The 15,071-nt window shown below is 36.5% G+C and overlaps 1 protein-coding gene across 12 annotated transcripts in view; it reads right to left on the bottom strand.

The window, feature by feature from the left end:
- Positions 1 to 15,071, bottom strand: part of HEATR5A (HEAT repeat containing 5A) — a 119,397-nt gene that overhangs the window by 56,666 nt on the left and 47,660 nt on the right. For all 12 annotated transcript variants that reach the window (XM_034648514.1, XM_019798947.2, XM_002918513.4 and 9 more), the window contains 3 exons: positions 9,727 to 9,836; positions 4,158 to 4,321; positions 3,887 to 4,062 (listed from right to left, as the gene is read on the bottom strand). In XM_034648514.1, coding sequence (XP_034504405.1) covers positions 3,887 to 4,062; positions 4,158 to 4,321; positions 9,727 to 9,836 — 450 coding nt within the window. The remainder of the gene's footprint in view (positions 1 to 3,886; positions 4,063 to 4,157; positions 4,322 to 9,726; positions 9,837 to 15,071) is intronic.

The raw sequence follows: 15,071 nt of genomic DNA on the forward strand, positions 1-15,071 counted from the left end.
TAGGGCTTGATCCCATAACGCCGGGATCACGCCCTGAGCTGAAGGCAGACACTTAACCGACTGAGCCACCCAGGTGCCCCAAGATTTATTTATTTGAGAGAGAGAAAGAGGGGGNTTTCCTATTTATGAGTTTATCTTCTCTGGTCCTCTAATGACACCCAATGGAGACTGCTGATAGCTGCTTATGACCCACTTTCTGTATTTGGAATCCTGCCAGATCATTTCCTTTAAAAATATCCAAAGTACTGCCTACTATTTTTATTCAGTTAGTATCTAAACACAATATGTTTTGCTTTTACTAGTTCTCAACACTTTTATTAAAACAAATAAAACCTCTCCTTCCTTAAATATATATTCATTCTATGTACTATTTTAGTCCAGGTGAGGTTAAAAAAAACTTAGCATACTTTAAAGTTCATTACATTAGAGACAGAATAAAAAATAATTTTTCTAAAAAAAACCTTCTCTAAGAGAGTAATAAATTTTTTAAAAAAAGATTTTATTTTTTTGACAGAAAGAGAGGCAGCAAGAGAGGGGACACAAGCAGGGGGAGTGGGAGAGGGAGAAGCAGGCTTCCCGCTGAGCAGGAGCCTGATGAGGGCTCAATCCCAAAACGCTGGGATCATGACCTGAGCCGAAGGCAGACGCTTAACGACTGAGCCATCCAGGCACCCCATAAAATCAATTTTTAAGAAGGAAAAGCTTGTAAGAAGTATATTCTTTTCTTTTTCACTTTTTGTCTTAGACCTATCAAAAAGAGCGGAGCCATTTAAAAATATGCTTAATTTAAATCTTTTCCCCACAAGGCCACCCGTTTCATCACTGCAGTTACTGCTGTATTAATCCAAATTAATTATTTTAAATTGTATGCTCTATAAAATAGTACAGTTACAAACTGGCTCACTCCCACCCTAACAATTCTTCTCTTTTTTCCCCTTAAGTACTATTGATTTATTTTTAAGATTTTATTTATTTGACAGAGAGCAAAAGCAGGGGGAGTGGCAGGTGGAGGGAGAGGGAGACACAGACTTTCCACTGAGCAGGCAGCCCGATGCGGGGCTTGATCCCAAGACTCTGGGATCATGACCTGAGCTGAAGGCAGACACTTAACCGACTGAGCCACCCAGGTGCCCCAAGATTTATTTATTTGAGAGAGAGAAAGAGGGGGAGGGGGAGAGGGAGAGAGAGAGAGAGAGCGAGCGAGCCCGTGCATGAACAGGGGAGGGGCAGGGGAAGAGGGAGAATCTCAAGCAGACTCCCTGCTGAGCTTGGGCTCAATCTCAGGACCCAGGAGATCATGACCCAAGCTGAAACCAAGAGCTGGACAGTCAACCGACAGCCATCCAGGTGCCCCTCTATCAGTTCTTTATTTTATTTTATTATTTATTTGCCAGACAGAGAAAGAGCACAAGCAGGGGGAGCGGCAGGCAGAGGGAGAAGGGGGCTTCCTGCTGAGCAAGGAGCCCAACACAGGACTCGATCCCAGGACCCTGGGATCATGACCTGAGCTAAAGGCAGACACTTAACCAACTGAGCCACCCAGGTGTCCCCCCTCTATCAATTCTTCTTTGAATATTCCAGACTACTAAAATTTTCCTCTCATCTTTCACTGCTACAGCATTCATTTATAGTTTGGTCAAAGATTGTCTTATAACCACAACTTTCACTATAAACCACAACTTTATAGTTACAGTATACACAAGGAGCTATAGGCTACAAATAAATTTGGGAAAAACACCATCTTTTAAAATTTAAGCTCTGAAAAGACATCTCAGTGTGTGTGTGTCTGTGTATATCTTACGATACTGAGCAAATACTACCATCATTTAAAATAAAATGACATGAGGCTATTAAAAATCAACATAAAAAAACCAATGTAAGTTTTTTGTTTGTTTTAAAGATTTTATTTATTTGACAGAGAGGCAGCAAGAGAGGGAACAAAAGCAGGGGGAGTGGGAGAGGGAAAAGCAGGCTTCCTGCTGAGCAGGGAGCCCGATGTGGGGCTCGATCCCAGGACCCTGGGATCATGACCTGAGCCAAAGGCAGATGCTTAATGAATGAGCCACCCAGGCACCCCCAAAAAACCAACATAAGTTTTATTCACTTTTCTATCCACTGAAAGTAAACTATCCAAAGACATGCTTCAAAAATGTGTTACTGGGGTGCCTGGCTGGTGTAGCTGGTAGAGCACGTAACCCTTGACCTTGGGATCGTGAGTTGAAGCCCCATGTTGGGCCTAGAGCTTACTTTAAAAAAGAAAGCAAACAAACCCCCCCCAAAATGTGTAGATTCAAATATTCTTCTGAGTCTTCATCAAAAGAGACCAAGGTAAATTCCCTACCTAATTGATCTTCTTTGGAAGATATAACTAGATAAAATGATATAAAAGGTATTTATCTAGTTACATGTTATTATTTTTGGTTTAGCATGCCAGAGGCAGACAGGAAGGAAGGGAGGGTGGGAGGGAGTGGAGAGGTTAGGGAGAGGGGGGAGGAAGTGAACGAGAGAGAGAGAGAGAGAGAGAGAGAAAGAGAAGAGAGAGAAGGAGGGAATATGAATAAATGAGGATAGTTACTAATTTATAAATTGTTAAACGGCATAGTCTATGGGAGAAATTCACACTGCATTTAGTATCTCACATAAAAACAATTTATTGGATACTAGATATGGGTAGTATTTTTTGATCTCCAAGAAAGGTATTATCTGTTATCAATTATGAAACTGTTATTCTCAATAAGAAACCATTATTAGCCTTTGATATTTCAAAACTGAAGTTCACTTTGAGTGGACTGAAATCTATCAAATTTAAGACTCATCAATTTCAATTTCTGAAATTCACCAAACTAAAAACCTATAATGGCTGCACAAAGCCTTGAAGGTAAGAAAGCTTATGAGACCTAATCTAAGCAGAAAACTAGTGTTCTTCTTTGTAACAATAGTTTATAAATCAAAATTCTAATATCACTGCGTTTTTTTTAATCACTGCGTTTTCTTTGTATTTTCAGCAGACGATAAAGTAATTGTGGGTGAAGTATTATATCCACAACAGAGCCTAGCAGTTTTCAGCTTAATTTAACCACTGAATTTATTTATTTATTTTTTAAAGATTTTATTTATTGGACAGAGATAGAGACAGCCAGCGAGAGAGGGAACACAAACAGGGGGAGTGGGAGAGGAAGAAGCAGGCTCATAGCGGAGGAGCCTGATGTGGGGCTCGATCCCAGAATGCTGGGATCACGCCCTGAGCCGAAGGCAGACGCTTAACCACTGTGCCACCCAGGAGCCCCAACCACTGAATTTAATCACTGACTTAATTACTTATTAAATATTAGCCAGGTAAATAATTAAACAAGAGCCTTTATCTCACCTACGCTTGTCATCTGTAAGAACTCTTTTATACTAATAAGAACTTTTTTTTTTAAGATTTTTATTTATTTACTTGACAGAGAGAGAGACAGCCTGTGAGAGAGGGAACACAAGCAGGGGGAGTGGGAGAGGAAGAAGCAGGCTCCCAGCGGAGGAGCCTGATGGGGGGCTCGGAGCCCTGAGCCGAAGGCAGATGCTTAATGACTGAGCCACCCAGGCGCCCCAATAAGAACTTTTTTTTGAGAGAAAGAAAGCATGCTTGCATCAGTGGAGGGGCAGTGAGGGGAGAGAATCTCAAGCAGACTCTGCACTGAGCGCAGAGCCTGATGCAGGACTCAGTCTCATGACTGAGATCACAACCTGAGAAACCAAGAGTTGCATGCTTAACTGACTGTGCCACCCAGGCATCCCATTAATGAGAACTTCTGACATTTTTCTTATGCATCAGTTCTCTATTATGCATGCACTGAACACTTAAATATTGTATTTCAGGATAAGTGAACTACTAAAGATGATTTACCTTTGAGCTTCTCCCACATGAGCACATACAACTCCAAAGAGCTTGACTGCAGAGTTAATAACTGATAGTATTGGAGGCAGGGGCTTAGGCACTGAATCTCCCTCTATATCTTTCTCATAAATAGAATAAGGGTCATACTCCAAACTTCCACAAGCAATACCATTACCAAGCAGGAGCTAAAACAAAACAAAACAAAAAATATATATATAAGGTATTAAAATGACTGTTCACAGAATGAGTCAACCCAAGAGTTACTGAAAAATGATTATACCTGTTCTTCAATAAATCTATGGTCAGTCTCTTGTAACAAAGGACTTAATATCACAAGATCATCCTGATGACAGAGCGGTGGAAGTAAAAATGTAGATGCTGCCACCTGTATCTCAGAGGCAGTCAAGTCAGCAGCCAGCTCTTTGAGGATAGCACTCAGGTTTCCTGTTGAGGTACAGAAAAGAGCAATTAGCAATTTACTAAAAGCAGTTAACTACTTAGAATACAGGGTTAAAAAAACCCAGGCAGAGCTTTAATCTAAACATCAGCTAACTTTAACCTATTACAGGCAAAGACTATCTCATCCTTAAAAAATACACTACGAAGAAATGGCTCAACTGGTGCTACTGGTCACAGGACTAAGAATTGATATTGAAAAGTCATCTCAAAGTATGTGTGTGTATATACCTCATGATACTGAACAAATACTACCAACATTTTAAATAAAATGACATGAAGGACAAAAACAGAATTAGAAAGGACAAACACAAAAGCAGATAAATTATATTTATTAAAAAAATTGTCTAAAAATGTATAACATTCAACATGCTTTTTACTATGGAAAATTTCAAACATATATACAAGCAGACATAATAGTATTATGATACCCCAACTCCCCACCACCTCGGCATATGATTGTCATGCATCTTGACCAGCTGGATCAATTTTGTTTCACTATACCTCCATCCACTATCTCACCACTTCTCATATTATTTTGAAGTAAACTCTAGAAGGTATATTATTTCATCTATAAATATGTCTTTGTGTATCCCTGAAAGTTAAGGACATTTTAAACAATTCTGTTATAATATCATGTTTAAAAAAACACCAAACATCAAATACCCATTCAGTGTTCAAATTTTCAAACGCCTCATAAATGCCTGTTTTGGTTTGCTTTTGTTTGAATCAAGATCTAAGTAGAGTCTACACGTTGCCACTAGTTGATACATTTTAAGTCTCATTCAATCTAAAGTTCTTCCCTCAGGACACCTTAATGTCCAGCCTGCTGCTGCCCCTGCTTGTGTTCTCTTCCTCTGACAAATAAATAAATAAATAAATTTTTTTTAAAGATTTTATTATTTATTTGACAGAGATAGAGACAGCTNTAAATTTTTTTTTTTTAAAGATTTTATTATTTATTTGACAGAGATAGAGACAGCTAGTGAGAGAGGGAACACAAGCAGGNAAAAATTTTTTTAAAGATTTTATTATTTATTTGACAGAGATAGAGACAGCTAGTGAGAGAGGGAACACAAGCAGGGGCAGTGGGAGAGGAAGAAGCAGGCTCATAGCAGAGGAGCCTGATGTGGGGCTCGATCCCATAACGCCGGGATCACGCTCTGAGCCGAAGGCAGACGCTTAACCGCTGTGCCACCCAGGCGCCCCAATAAAATCTTAAATAAATAAAGTTCTTCCCTCTACTTTTCACTGTGTAACTTTTTTTTTTTTAAATTTGAGAGAGATAGAGAGAGCAGGAGGTGGGGGGGGGCCAGGGAGAGGGAGAAACAGGCTCCCCACTGAGCAGGGAGCCCAATGTGAGGCTGAGCCAAAGGCAGACACATAACTGAGACACCCAGGCACCCCTTCCCTGTGTAATTTATTTGAAGAAATGAGGTTTTTCTGTAGAAGTTTCTACAGTCTGAATTTTTATGAATATATGCCCCAGTGAAGTTTAATTTGTTCCTCTATTGTCTGTATTTTTTTGTAAATTAGTAACTTGGAATTTGGATCCACAGAGGATCCATTTTATTTGTGTTCTGGGGGCCAACCTAGTTCATAGACAGCATTGCAATCTTCTATAAGACATGGGGAAGTGGGGTGCAAAGTGCCTGGATGGCTCAGATGGTTAAGCAACCAACTCTTTGATTTTGGCTCAGGTCATGATCTGAGGGTTGTGAGACTGAGCCCTGTGTTGGGCTCCGAGCAGGGCTGGGTATGGAGTCTGTTTAAGATTCTCTCTCTTTCTGCCCTCCTCCCACTCTAAAAAAAAAAAAAGAAAAAAAAAGGATATGAGATAGCATATGGTTGTTTCTCTTATATATATATTTTCAAAAACTGGTCCATTATCACATTGACCTAACTGCCATTTTAAAGATATTTACAACTAAGTCTGAAACAGTTTCTCTATTTCTCCTTTATTTTATTAAAGATTTATTTATATTACAGAAAGGGAGAGTGTGTCGGGAAGGGGGCAGGGGGAAAAAGAGAGAATCTCAGCAAACTCCCCACTGAGCATGGAGCCCAATGCGGGGCTTGATTCCACAACTATGAGATCATGACCTGACCCAAAAATCGAGAGTTCGATGCTCAAACGACTGAGCTACCCAGGCGCCCCTTATTTTTTTAAAAGATTTTCTAATTTTTAAGTAATCTCTATGCACAATGTGGGACTCAAACTTAAAACCCTGAGATCAAGAGTCATGTGCTCCACGGACTGAGGCAGTCAAGTACCCCTATCTATTTCTCAAGTACCCCTCTCTATTTCTCATTTAAAGTGACCACTCACCTAAAAGTCCCTGAACTTAAGAGTGATTCCATTTTAAAATGCAAATATGCTTTTTTTTGAACACTATTTGAGAGAGAGAGAGAACAAGGAGGAGCAGGAGGAGAGAGACAAGCAGAGTCCACACCAAGCTTAGAGCCCTATGAGGGGCTTAATCCCACCACCCCAAGACCACGACCTGAGCTGAAATCAAGAGTTGGATGTTTTAGGGGCGCCTGGGTGGCGCAGCGGTTAAGCGTCTGCCTTCGGCTCAGGGCGTGATCCCGGCGTTATGGGATCGAGCCCCACGTCAGGCTCTTCCGCTATGAGCCTGCTTCTTCCTCTCCCACTCCCCCTGCTTGTGTTCCCTCTCTCACTGGCTGTCTCTATCTCTGTCAAATAAATAAATAAAAAATCTTAAAAAAAAAAAAAGAGTTGGATGTTTGACTGAGCCACCCAGGCATCCCTGCAAATATGGTTTTTTTTGTAGATATACGCCATTGGCTTTCTGTTGCTAATGAGTAATTTCCAGTGTGGAGAATATTAAAACACTTGAAAGGTCCATAGCAAAACTAAAATAGGAACTAAAAACTAAGAACCCAATTTTTACTCCACAAACTTCAGAAAACTAAGTCATTCCTATGACAAAAGTCTACATCTGCTGGACAGCCACAAAAAAAAGTCACTTAAATTCTTAAAAATAGGTCCCATGTAACAAAAGCAATTTTTTACTCTGTCTTGTAAACTTAGTTTTTGACAACTCATTGTACCAATATCATAAGAACTTGAAACTAGTTTTTTACTTAGCCATATTTTGAATTAATGGGATGTATAACTTTAAAGACTATTTCCTTTTGTGTTAAAAGATTTAGAAATTACTATAGGTTCTTATTGTATGATGAGCCATTATTTTAAATATCAGTTGATATTTTAATGGTAGTGTTCTGTTATGGTCCATACACATAAATCTATTAAACAGAATGCCATTAAAAAAAATTAAAAGTGCTTAAGGAAAAAAATCTTTATTTCTATAGTTTTAAAGATGGGAAAATGATAGCCAAGAAGTGGGAAATTATTATTTTTGGTTGAAGCATAAAACTATTAATATCTCCATATTTTCATTTTTCTATGAACTAATTCTTCTTTAAGTAATGTTACATAAATAGATACACTTGAAATAGATAAACAGGATTAATTCTATTTTTCAAGAAATTTATACTAATTCCTGACTCTGTCTCCCAGTGAACACTCTGGAACTGATTTAAAATCTATACACTTTATATTCATTATTCCTTTAGGACTTCTGACTGTATTCCCAAATTCCAATTCTGAGAAAAAAGTACAAGACTTTTTTTTTTTTTCTTTCTTTAAGTCTTTTAAGGGCAGACTTATATTATCATTTATTAGAAGATACCCTGTAGATTTTAAGTTGAATTCTGGTATTAGATGTTTAATGAAAACCTAAAAGAGATCAATTTTTTGCATTTGTAGTTTGAAAATAAACTCCAAAATATGGTAAAACTGACATAAATGTCTAAAGGGAATTGTTTTTGCCAGAACCTGATAGCTATCAGCTAGAAATTATCTCTAGGACTTTTCTATCTAGCAGGTAGCTGTTACACACTAACAGATAGTATAAAGTGAGAAGGACCTATCACTAAACCTTGACTGTTCGTTAAGTGTCTTATAGGTTACCTATAAATAGGTATGCAGCACAGCATGAAGCAGATCTATAATCCTGATTCCACTATTTACTGCACGTATGTTCTTGAGTTGGTTTCTGTAACTTCTCTATGCCTTTATCTGTCAAATAAGGAAAATGTAACCAGCTCACCAAATTATCCTAAGATAAATGAGATATTAATACATACAATTTCTACCACAGTGCCTGGCACACAGAAATGATTCTTTTGATACAATTCCTGAGAAATGACTATTACCCATTTTCTCCCCAGTTCTTCTTATACTAAATGATTACTTTGTATCAAATATTTTGCTAGGTATATTTGTGAACCAGGAAGAAAGGCAGTGGGAACAATACCACTCACATAATAATAAAGGCCAAAACAGAAGTTACAGGTTAATATTTTGAACTAATGTGGTATGTATTATACTGCATTTATCTGCAGAATAAGGATACAAGCCAATAAATGTATTTTTAAAGAAGTAGATTTGAGGTGCCTGGGTGGCTCAGTGGTTAAGCGGCTGCCTTTGGCTCAGGTCATGATCCCAGGGTCCTGGGATCGAGCCCCTCATCGGGCAGCCTGCTTCTCCCTCTCCCACTCCCCCTGCTTGTGTTCCCTGTCAAATAAATAAATAAAATCTTAAGAAAAAAAAATAGTAGATTTGAAGTAGTAATCAATTTAATATGCTTGGCTGAAAACTATTAAGACTAAAAAAATATGAAGTTCCCAATGGAGACCATTTATAATGTTCATGTCTTAAAACAAGCATCTTGAGTAATTCAACAGTAGCAATGTATTTTCTTAAAACTGTGTTTTAAATTTACAAGAAAGTTTCTTTAGGACTAATTTTAAAACAGGGACAAGTTTATTTTACTGATCATAGTATACCAGTAATCTAAGGTCATATTTGAACCCAATAAAGGCAAAACCTACACTCTAAACTTTATAAGATCAATTATACCTTGGTAGTTCAGTATTAAACTTCTGTTTGGGCACAGCGAAGAATGGAACAGTGGAACAGTGGAACAGAATGTGTACAGATCATCAATGTAGAAGGAAACTAGGAATGGTCAAATGTCTGATAGACTTATATTATATATTCTGTACCAAACCCTAGAGTAGAATCAAGACCAATCTTTGAAACTCATTGTCTTCTACACGGTGGAACTAGAGACTTTTTCCCCAGAGAAGAAAAGAAAGCAAGACATTAAAAAGTAGGTTTTTAAAAAAATTTACTTTATTTACTGTATAATGGTGAACACATGGTTAAGACTGAACTCACTAAACCTCCTAGAAATAAGGTACTAAATAAAAGCCATTTCATTCCTTCATTCATCTGGGTATTACTTTCCAGGTACCATCCTAGCCACAAACAGTAAAACATTTTGGTTTAAAGCACATACCTTCATAAGTTTCAGGAGGTAATAAAATCAGTAATTCATAAAGCCTTTGTCTATAAACTACTGATGGTGTTTTCAAAGTGCTTCCATATGTTTTTAGCACTGAAGAAAGCCTTAAAATAAAAGAAAAAGTATGTCTTAAACGTGTAACTTACATAACATATAAATACTGAATACATTGACATATAAAACAGCTATACGTATTATTAGTAAAGATTAGTGCTTTTATGTTTTTCTTTTTTCTTTTAAAAAAAATAATGTGTGATGATAAGTTATAAGAGGTATTGTAAGTGTCACAAATGGAAATTATTCTATGTTTTCTATCACATTTCACACAACAAAACCATATATTCAACTTAGATCTCTAAGGATCAGTATTTTGTCTAAAAACAAACTCTTAAAAAAAAAAAACAAACTCTTACTAAATTTCACAATTTACAACTTGGCATTTGTAAAACAAAACAAAACAAAACAAAAAAACAACCTATCATTTGGAAAATGAATCATATGGAAGGAAACAAATGAACAGGAAACATAAATATGCAGGTAAAATCCAAGTTTTTGTTTGAAACTTGATCTGGAATGCCATCACCAAATAGGAAAAAAAGCATCAATATATATACAAAGATCATAAAACAAATTCTCTTTTATTTTTTTTAAATTTTTTAAAAGATTTTATTTGTTCATTTGACAGAGAGAGAGCATGAGCAGGGGGAGGGGCAGAGGGAGAAGCAGACTCCATGCTGAGCAGGGAGCCTAATGTGGGGCTCGATCCCAGGACCTTGGGATCATGACCCAAGCTGAAGGCAGACACCTAACTGACTGAGCTACCCAGGCACCCCCAAATTCTCTTTTAATAAAGCATAAGCCAAGCCAATGTTTCCCTAAAAGTTTCAATCACAAAATCTCTTATTTCCTTCACTTTCATGTACTTTTTAATCTTCTGTTCATTACCACTACTGGTATTAAGGCATCATTTTACTGATGGTCACTCATCTAACAAATATTTATTAAAGGATTATTGCTCTTTGCAAAGTACCATGTTATCAAATGGAGTATGGTCTCCATCTTTTTAGCTACACAGAAATACAGTGGAATTACTTTCAGTGTACCACTGGAATAAATCCACTAAATTGTCACAGCATGAGGTTTCCAGGTACTCTAAGAAATTCTGGCAATGTTTATTCATTTGTATTTTCTGGGAAACGAATACTTACTGTTTCTAATTTTAGAAGAAATGAGTTAATTTTTGAGCTGTCACTGTATTTAAAAAGTTGGTACCAGTTTATATTGTTCAGTACAGTTAACAACATAAAGAAAACATTTATAAAACCTAGGTAGAATTTTTTAGTTATGGAAGTTAAGAATAGAAAGAGGAATAAAACAAAATAAGAATTTAAGAAGGCATTGCTAGTGGCTTCTGATTCTATTAGGAGGGTGCATCAGAGTCTCTGAAAGGCCTTCAGCTATAAATGCACTTAGATCCTAGATAAAAGGTAATCTACATTGCTAGGCTTGCATAAAGGGACTTTTCCAAGTCTACACCTCCATGCCCCTCCAACAAACATAAAAAGCATGAAACAAAGTATGAGCTAAAATCAGAATACCAACACAAGAATCTGTATTGAGTTTATGCTCATGGCAAGGTAGGGATGGATAAAATAAAAACCTCTTGAGGGGGTTCCCAGGACCCCAAGTCCTGGAAGAGGCAAAGGCATATCAGATTAAACCCAGATGAAAAGAGAATCAGTGAACTGGAAAGGAGAGCTGAAGAAATAACCCAGAACGCAGCAGAGAAAAAAAAAAAAAGAGAGAAAAAATATTAGAAAAAGATGAGGAGACACGGAAGACAAAATGAGAAGATTTAAAATTTGTCTATTTGGAACCCCAAAAGTTTAAAAAGAATGGAAAATGACAATATTTGAAGAGATAACAGACACTTTTTCACAACTACTAAAAGGCATGAACCAACAAAATACATAAAAAATTGGATAAAGAAATCCACAAACTGCCAGTTTAAAACAGAGATTGTAAAATTCCATTAAAAAAACCCCAAATATATGCAGTTTATGAGACACACCTAAAAACACAATGCCATGAAAAAAGACATACCACATATACTAATAATCCATAAATTAGACTTCAATCAAAAAGTATTAAGGATAAAGAGAATTATCTGTATACTGTATAATGATAAAAGATTCAATTCATCAGGAGGATATAATTCTATAATCCTATGTACCCAATTAAATAGTCTCAAAATATGAAAAAGCAAAAATTAATAGAACTACAATAATAAAAAATATTATTATTAAAAAAAAGAACTACAGAAAAAAATTATAAACCCACCACTGCAGTGGAAGAGCTGAACACATCACTTTCAATTACTGATAGCTTAAGTAGATAGAAAATTAGTGAAGATAGATGGAACACAGAACTTTTAACGGAAACACATTTGTTATAGAGCAAGTCCTGACAAATTTAAAAGGACAGGTAATAGGGGTTCCTGGCTGGCTCAGTCAACAGAGCATGCAACTCTTCATCTTGGTGTTGTGAGTTTGAGCCCCAAGTTAGATGTAGAGATTGCTTAAATAAATAAACTTAAAAAAAATAAAAATAAAAGTAAAGGTATTATACAAATCATATTTATTAAACACAATGCAATTAAGTTAAAAATCACTAATAAACTATAAACTAAAAACTATTCTATACATGTAGGAATTTATAAACACACTTCTACACAACTCAAATAAATTATGATGAAATCTAAAATACTTAAAACTGAAAAAATGAAAACAATACATAACAATATTTTAGGGATTCAGTAACTGGAACCTTGGAAGGAAATTTATGGCCTTAGCCTCTATTAGGAGAATTAAGAGAAATACAGTGAACTTAGTATTCAAACTAAGGGGTTAGAAAAAGATAAGCATTTAAGAGAGCAGAAAGGAATAATAAATAATGAAAAAAAATTCAATAGAATAAGTCATTCTTTGTACAGATTAATAAAATAGATACACTACTAAAGAGATGGATCAGGAAAAACAAAAGGGAAGGCATAATGAAAACTTAATGGGAATGGAGAAAAGGACATTATAGACATAGCAGAGATTAAGAAGAAAAGAGAATACTATGAAGATCTTCATGCCAAAAAATTTGAAGAGAAAGATGCATTGTGAAAATCATTAGAAAAAATCTAATTAATAAACAAGCAAAACAAACCCCTAAACCAGACCCCGAATAGTCAGAACAATTAAGGAAATGGAATATGTAGTTTAAAAGAAAAAAATTCCCACAACAAAAATACCAGGTCCAATCTATTTTTCAGAACTCTAAAGAAAGATTTTTTTTTTTTAAGACTTTACTTATTTATTTGAAAGAGAGAGAGGCAGGGAGCACAAGTCGGGGGTGGGAGGGACAAAGGGAGAGGGAGAAGGAGATCCCCCCACTGAGCAGGAAGCCTGATGTGGGGCTCGATCCCAGGACCTTGAGATCATGACCTGAGCTGAAGGCAGACACTTAAGCAACTGAGCCTCCTAGGCAACCCTGAAGAAAGATTTTTTTAAACCAAAAGGTAGAAAGTACTAACCAAAAAGTAAAGGATTGATAAATTCGACATTTAAGTTAAGAATGTCTGTTATGGGGCGCCTGGGTGGCACAGCGGTTACGCGTCTGCCTTCGGCTCAGGGCGTGATCCCGGCNTATGCCAGGATCACGCCCTGAGCCGAAGGCAGATGCTTAACCGCTGTGCCACCCAGGCGCCCCTGAAGAAAGATTTTTTTAAACCAAAAGGTAGAAAGTACTAACCAAAAAGTAAAGGATTGATAAATTCGACATTTAAGTTAAGAATGTCTGTTATGGGGCGCCTGGGTGGCACAGCGGTTACGCGTCTGCCTTCGGCTCAGGGCGTGATCCCGGCGTTGTGGGATCGAGCCCCACGTCAGGCTCCTCTGCTGTGAGCCTGCTTCTTCCTCTCCCACTCCCCTTGCTTGTGTTCCTTCTCTCTCTGGCTGTCTCTATCTCTGTCAAATAAATAAAAAATCTTTAAAAAAAAAAAAAANTTGATAAATTCGACATTTAAGTTAAGAATGTCTGTTAATTCAAAAAACGATTTTACCTAAAAATAGGTAAAAACATGCATGAACAGGGCATTCCTAGAATGGGAAATACTGAGGAATAATAAATATGTAAAATGACAAATAATCAGGAATGAGTATATAAATTAAAATCATGATGAGATACCAATTTATACCTACTGGATGGGCTAGGAATGATGTCTGAGTGTTAATAAAGAAGTGGATCAAAGGGTACTCATACATACTATTGACAGAAACATAAGAATTTTGGAAAATATATATTTGGATATTTCAATGACAGAAGTAGGTAAGTTGCTATATACACACCCAATTAAATACTATATAGCAACCAAACAAATGAACAAACTTACTCACAGATGAGTAAGTATACAAACATAATGATGAGTAAAAAAAGTAAGTCTCAAAACAATATACCATCTGCCTGATCAAAACCAAGCAAAACTAAACAATGCACTATTTAGGGAAACATACACATGTGATGCACTTTTTAAAAATGCAAGGGAATGGCAACCATAAAAATCAGGATTGTGATCACCTCTAGAGTAAAGCAGAATGAATGGTATTAGACAGGAACTCACACATAACTTCAACAGTATTGTTAATGTTCTAATTAAGGGTAGCTAAATCTGGCCCACTGCCTGTTCTTATAAATCGGTTTTACTGGAACATAGCCACATTCACTCATTTACAGATTATCTATGGCTGCTTTTGAGCTACAACAGAGTTGAGTAGATGCAACAGAAACTGTACGGCCTGCAAAGCCTATGATGTTTATAATCTGGCCCTTTATAGCAAACATCTGCCAACCCCTGCTCTAGTTGTATTGGATTCACAGGTATTCATTTTATTATGCTTTATAAGTCATATCTTAGATTTATTTTTTTGTAGTACACTAAATTTTATACCATTAAATACTTTTTTAAAACTATACGTTAATTTGGAAATTACAAGTGCTCATGACATATATTGGATTTTCTCGTAAGTCAAAGTTATGAAAAATAAAAACAACAAAAAACTGAAATTGTTAACAAGCATCTGGTTCTCATGAACACAGAAAAGCCCTAACAAACCAATAAAATGCATACCTGAAAAGGTTAACAGGGTTAATATTTAATTTCTTGGTTAAATTTGACTGTTTGGAAGATACAATATCCACCAAGTAACCTTCCTTCCCTTTTTTTTTTCTTTTTTTAAAGATTTTATTTATTTGACAGAGATAGAGACAGCCAGCGAGAGAGGGAACACAAGCAG

This window comes from Ailuropoda melanoleuca, chromosome 20, assembly GCF_002007445.2.
Source record: "Ailuropoda melanoleuca isolate Jingjing chromosome 20, ASM200744v2, whole genome shotgun sequence".
In the NCBI taxonomy this organism is placed as follows: Eukaryota; Metazoa; Chordata; class Mammalia; order Carnivora; family Ursidae; genus Ailuropoda; species Ailuropoda melanoleuca.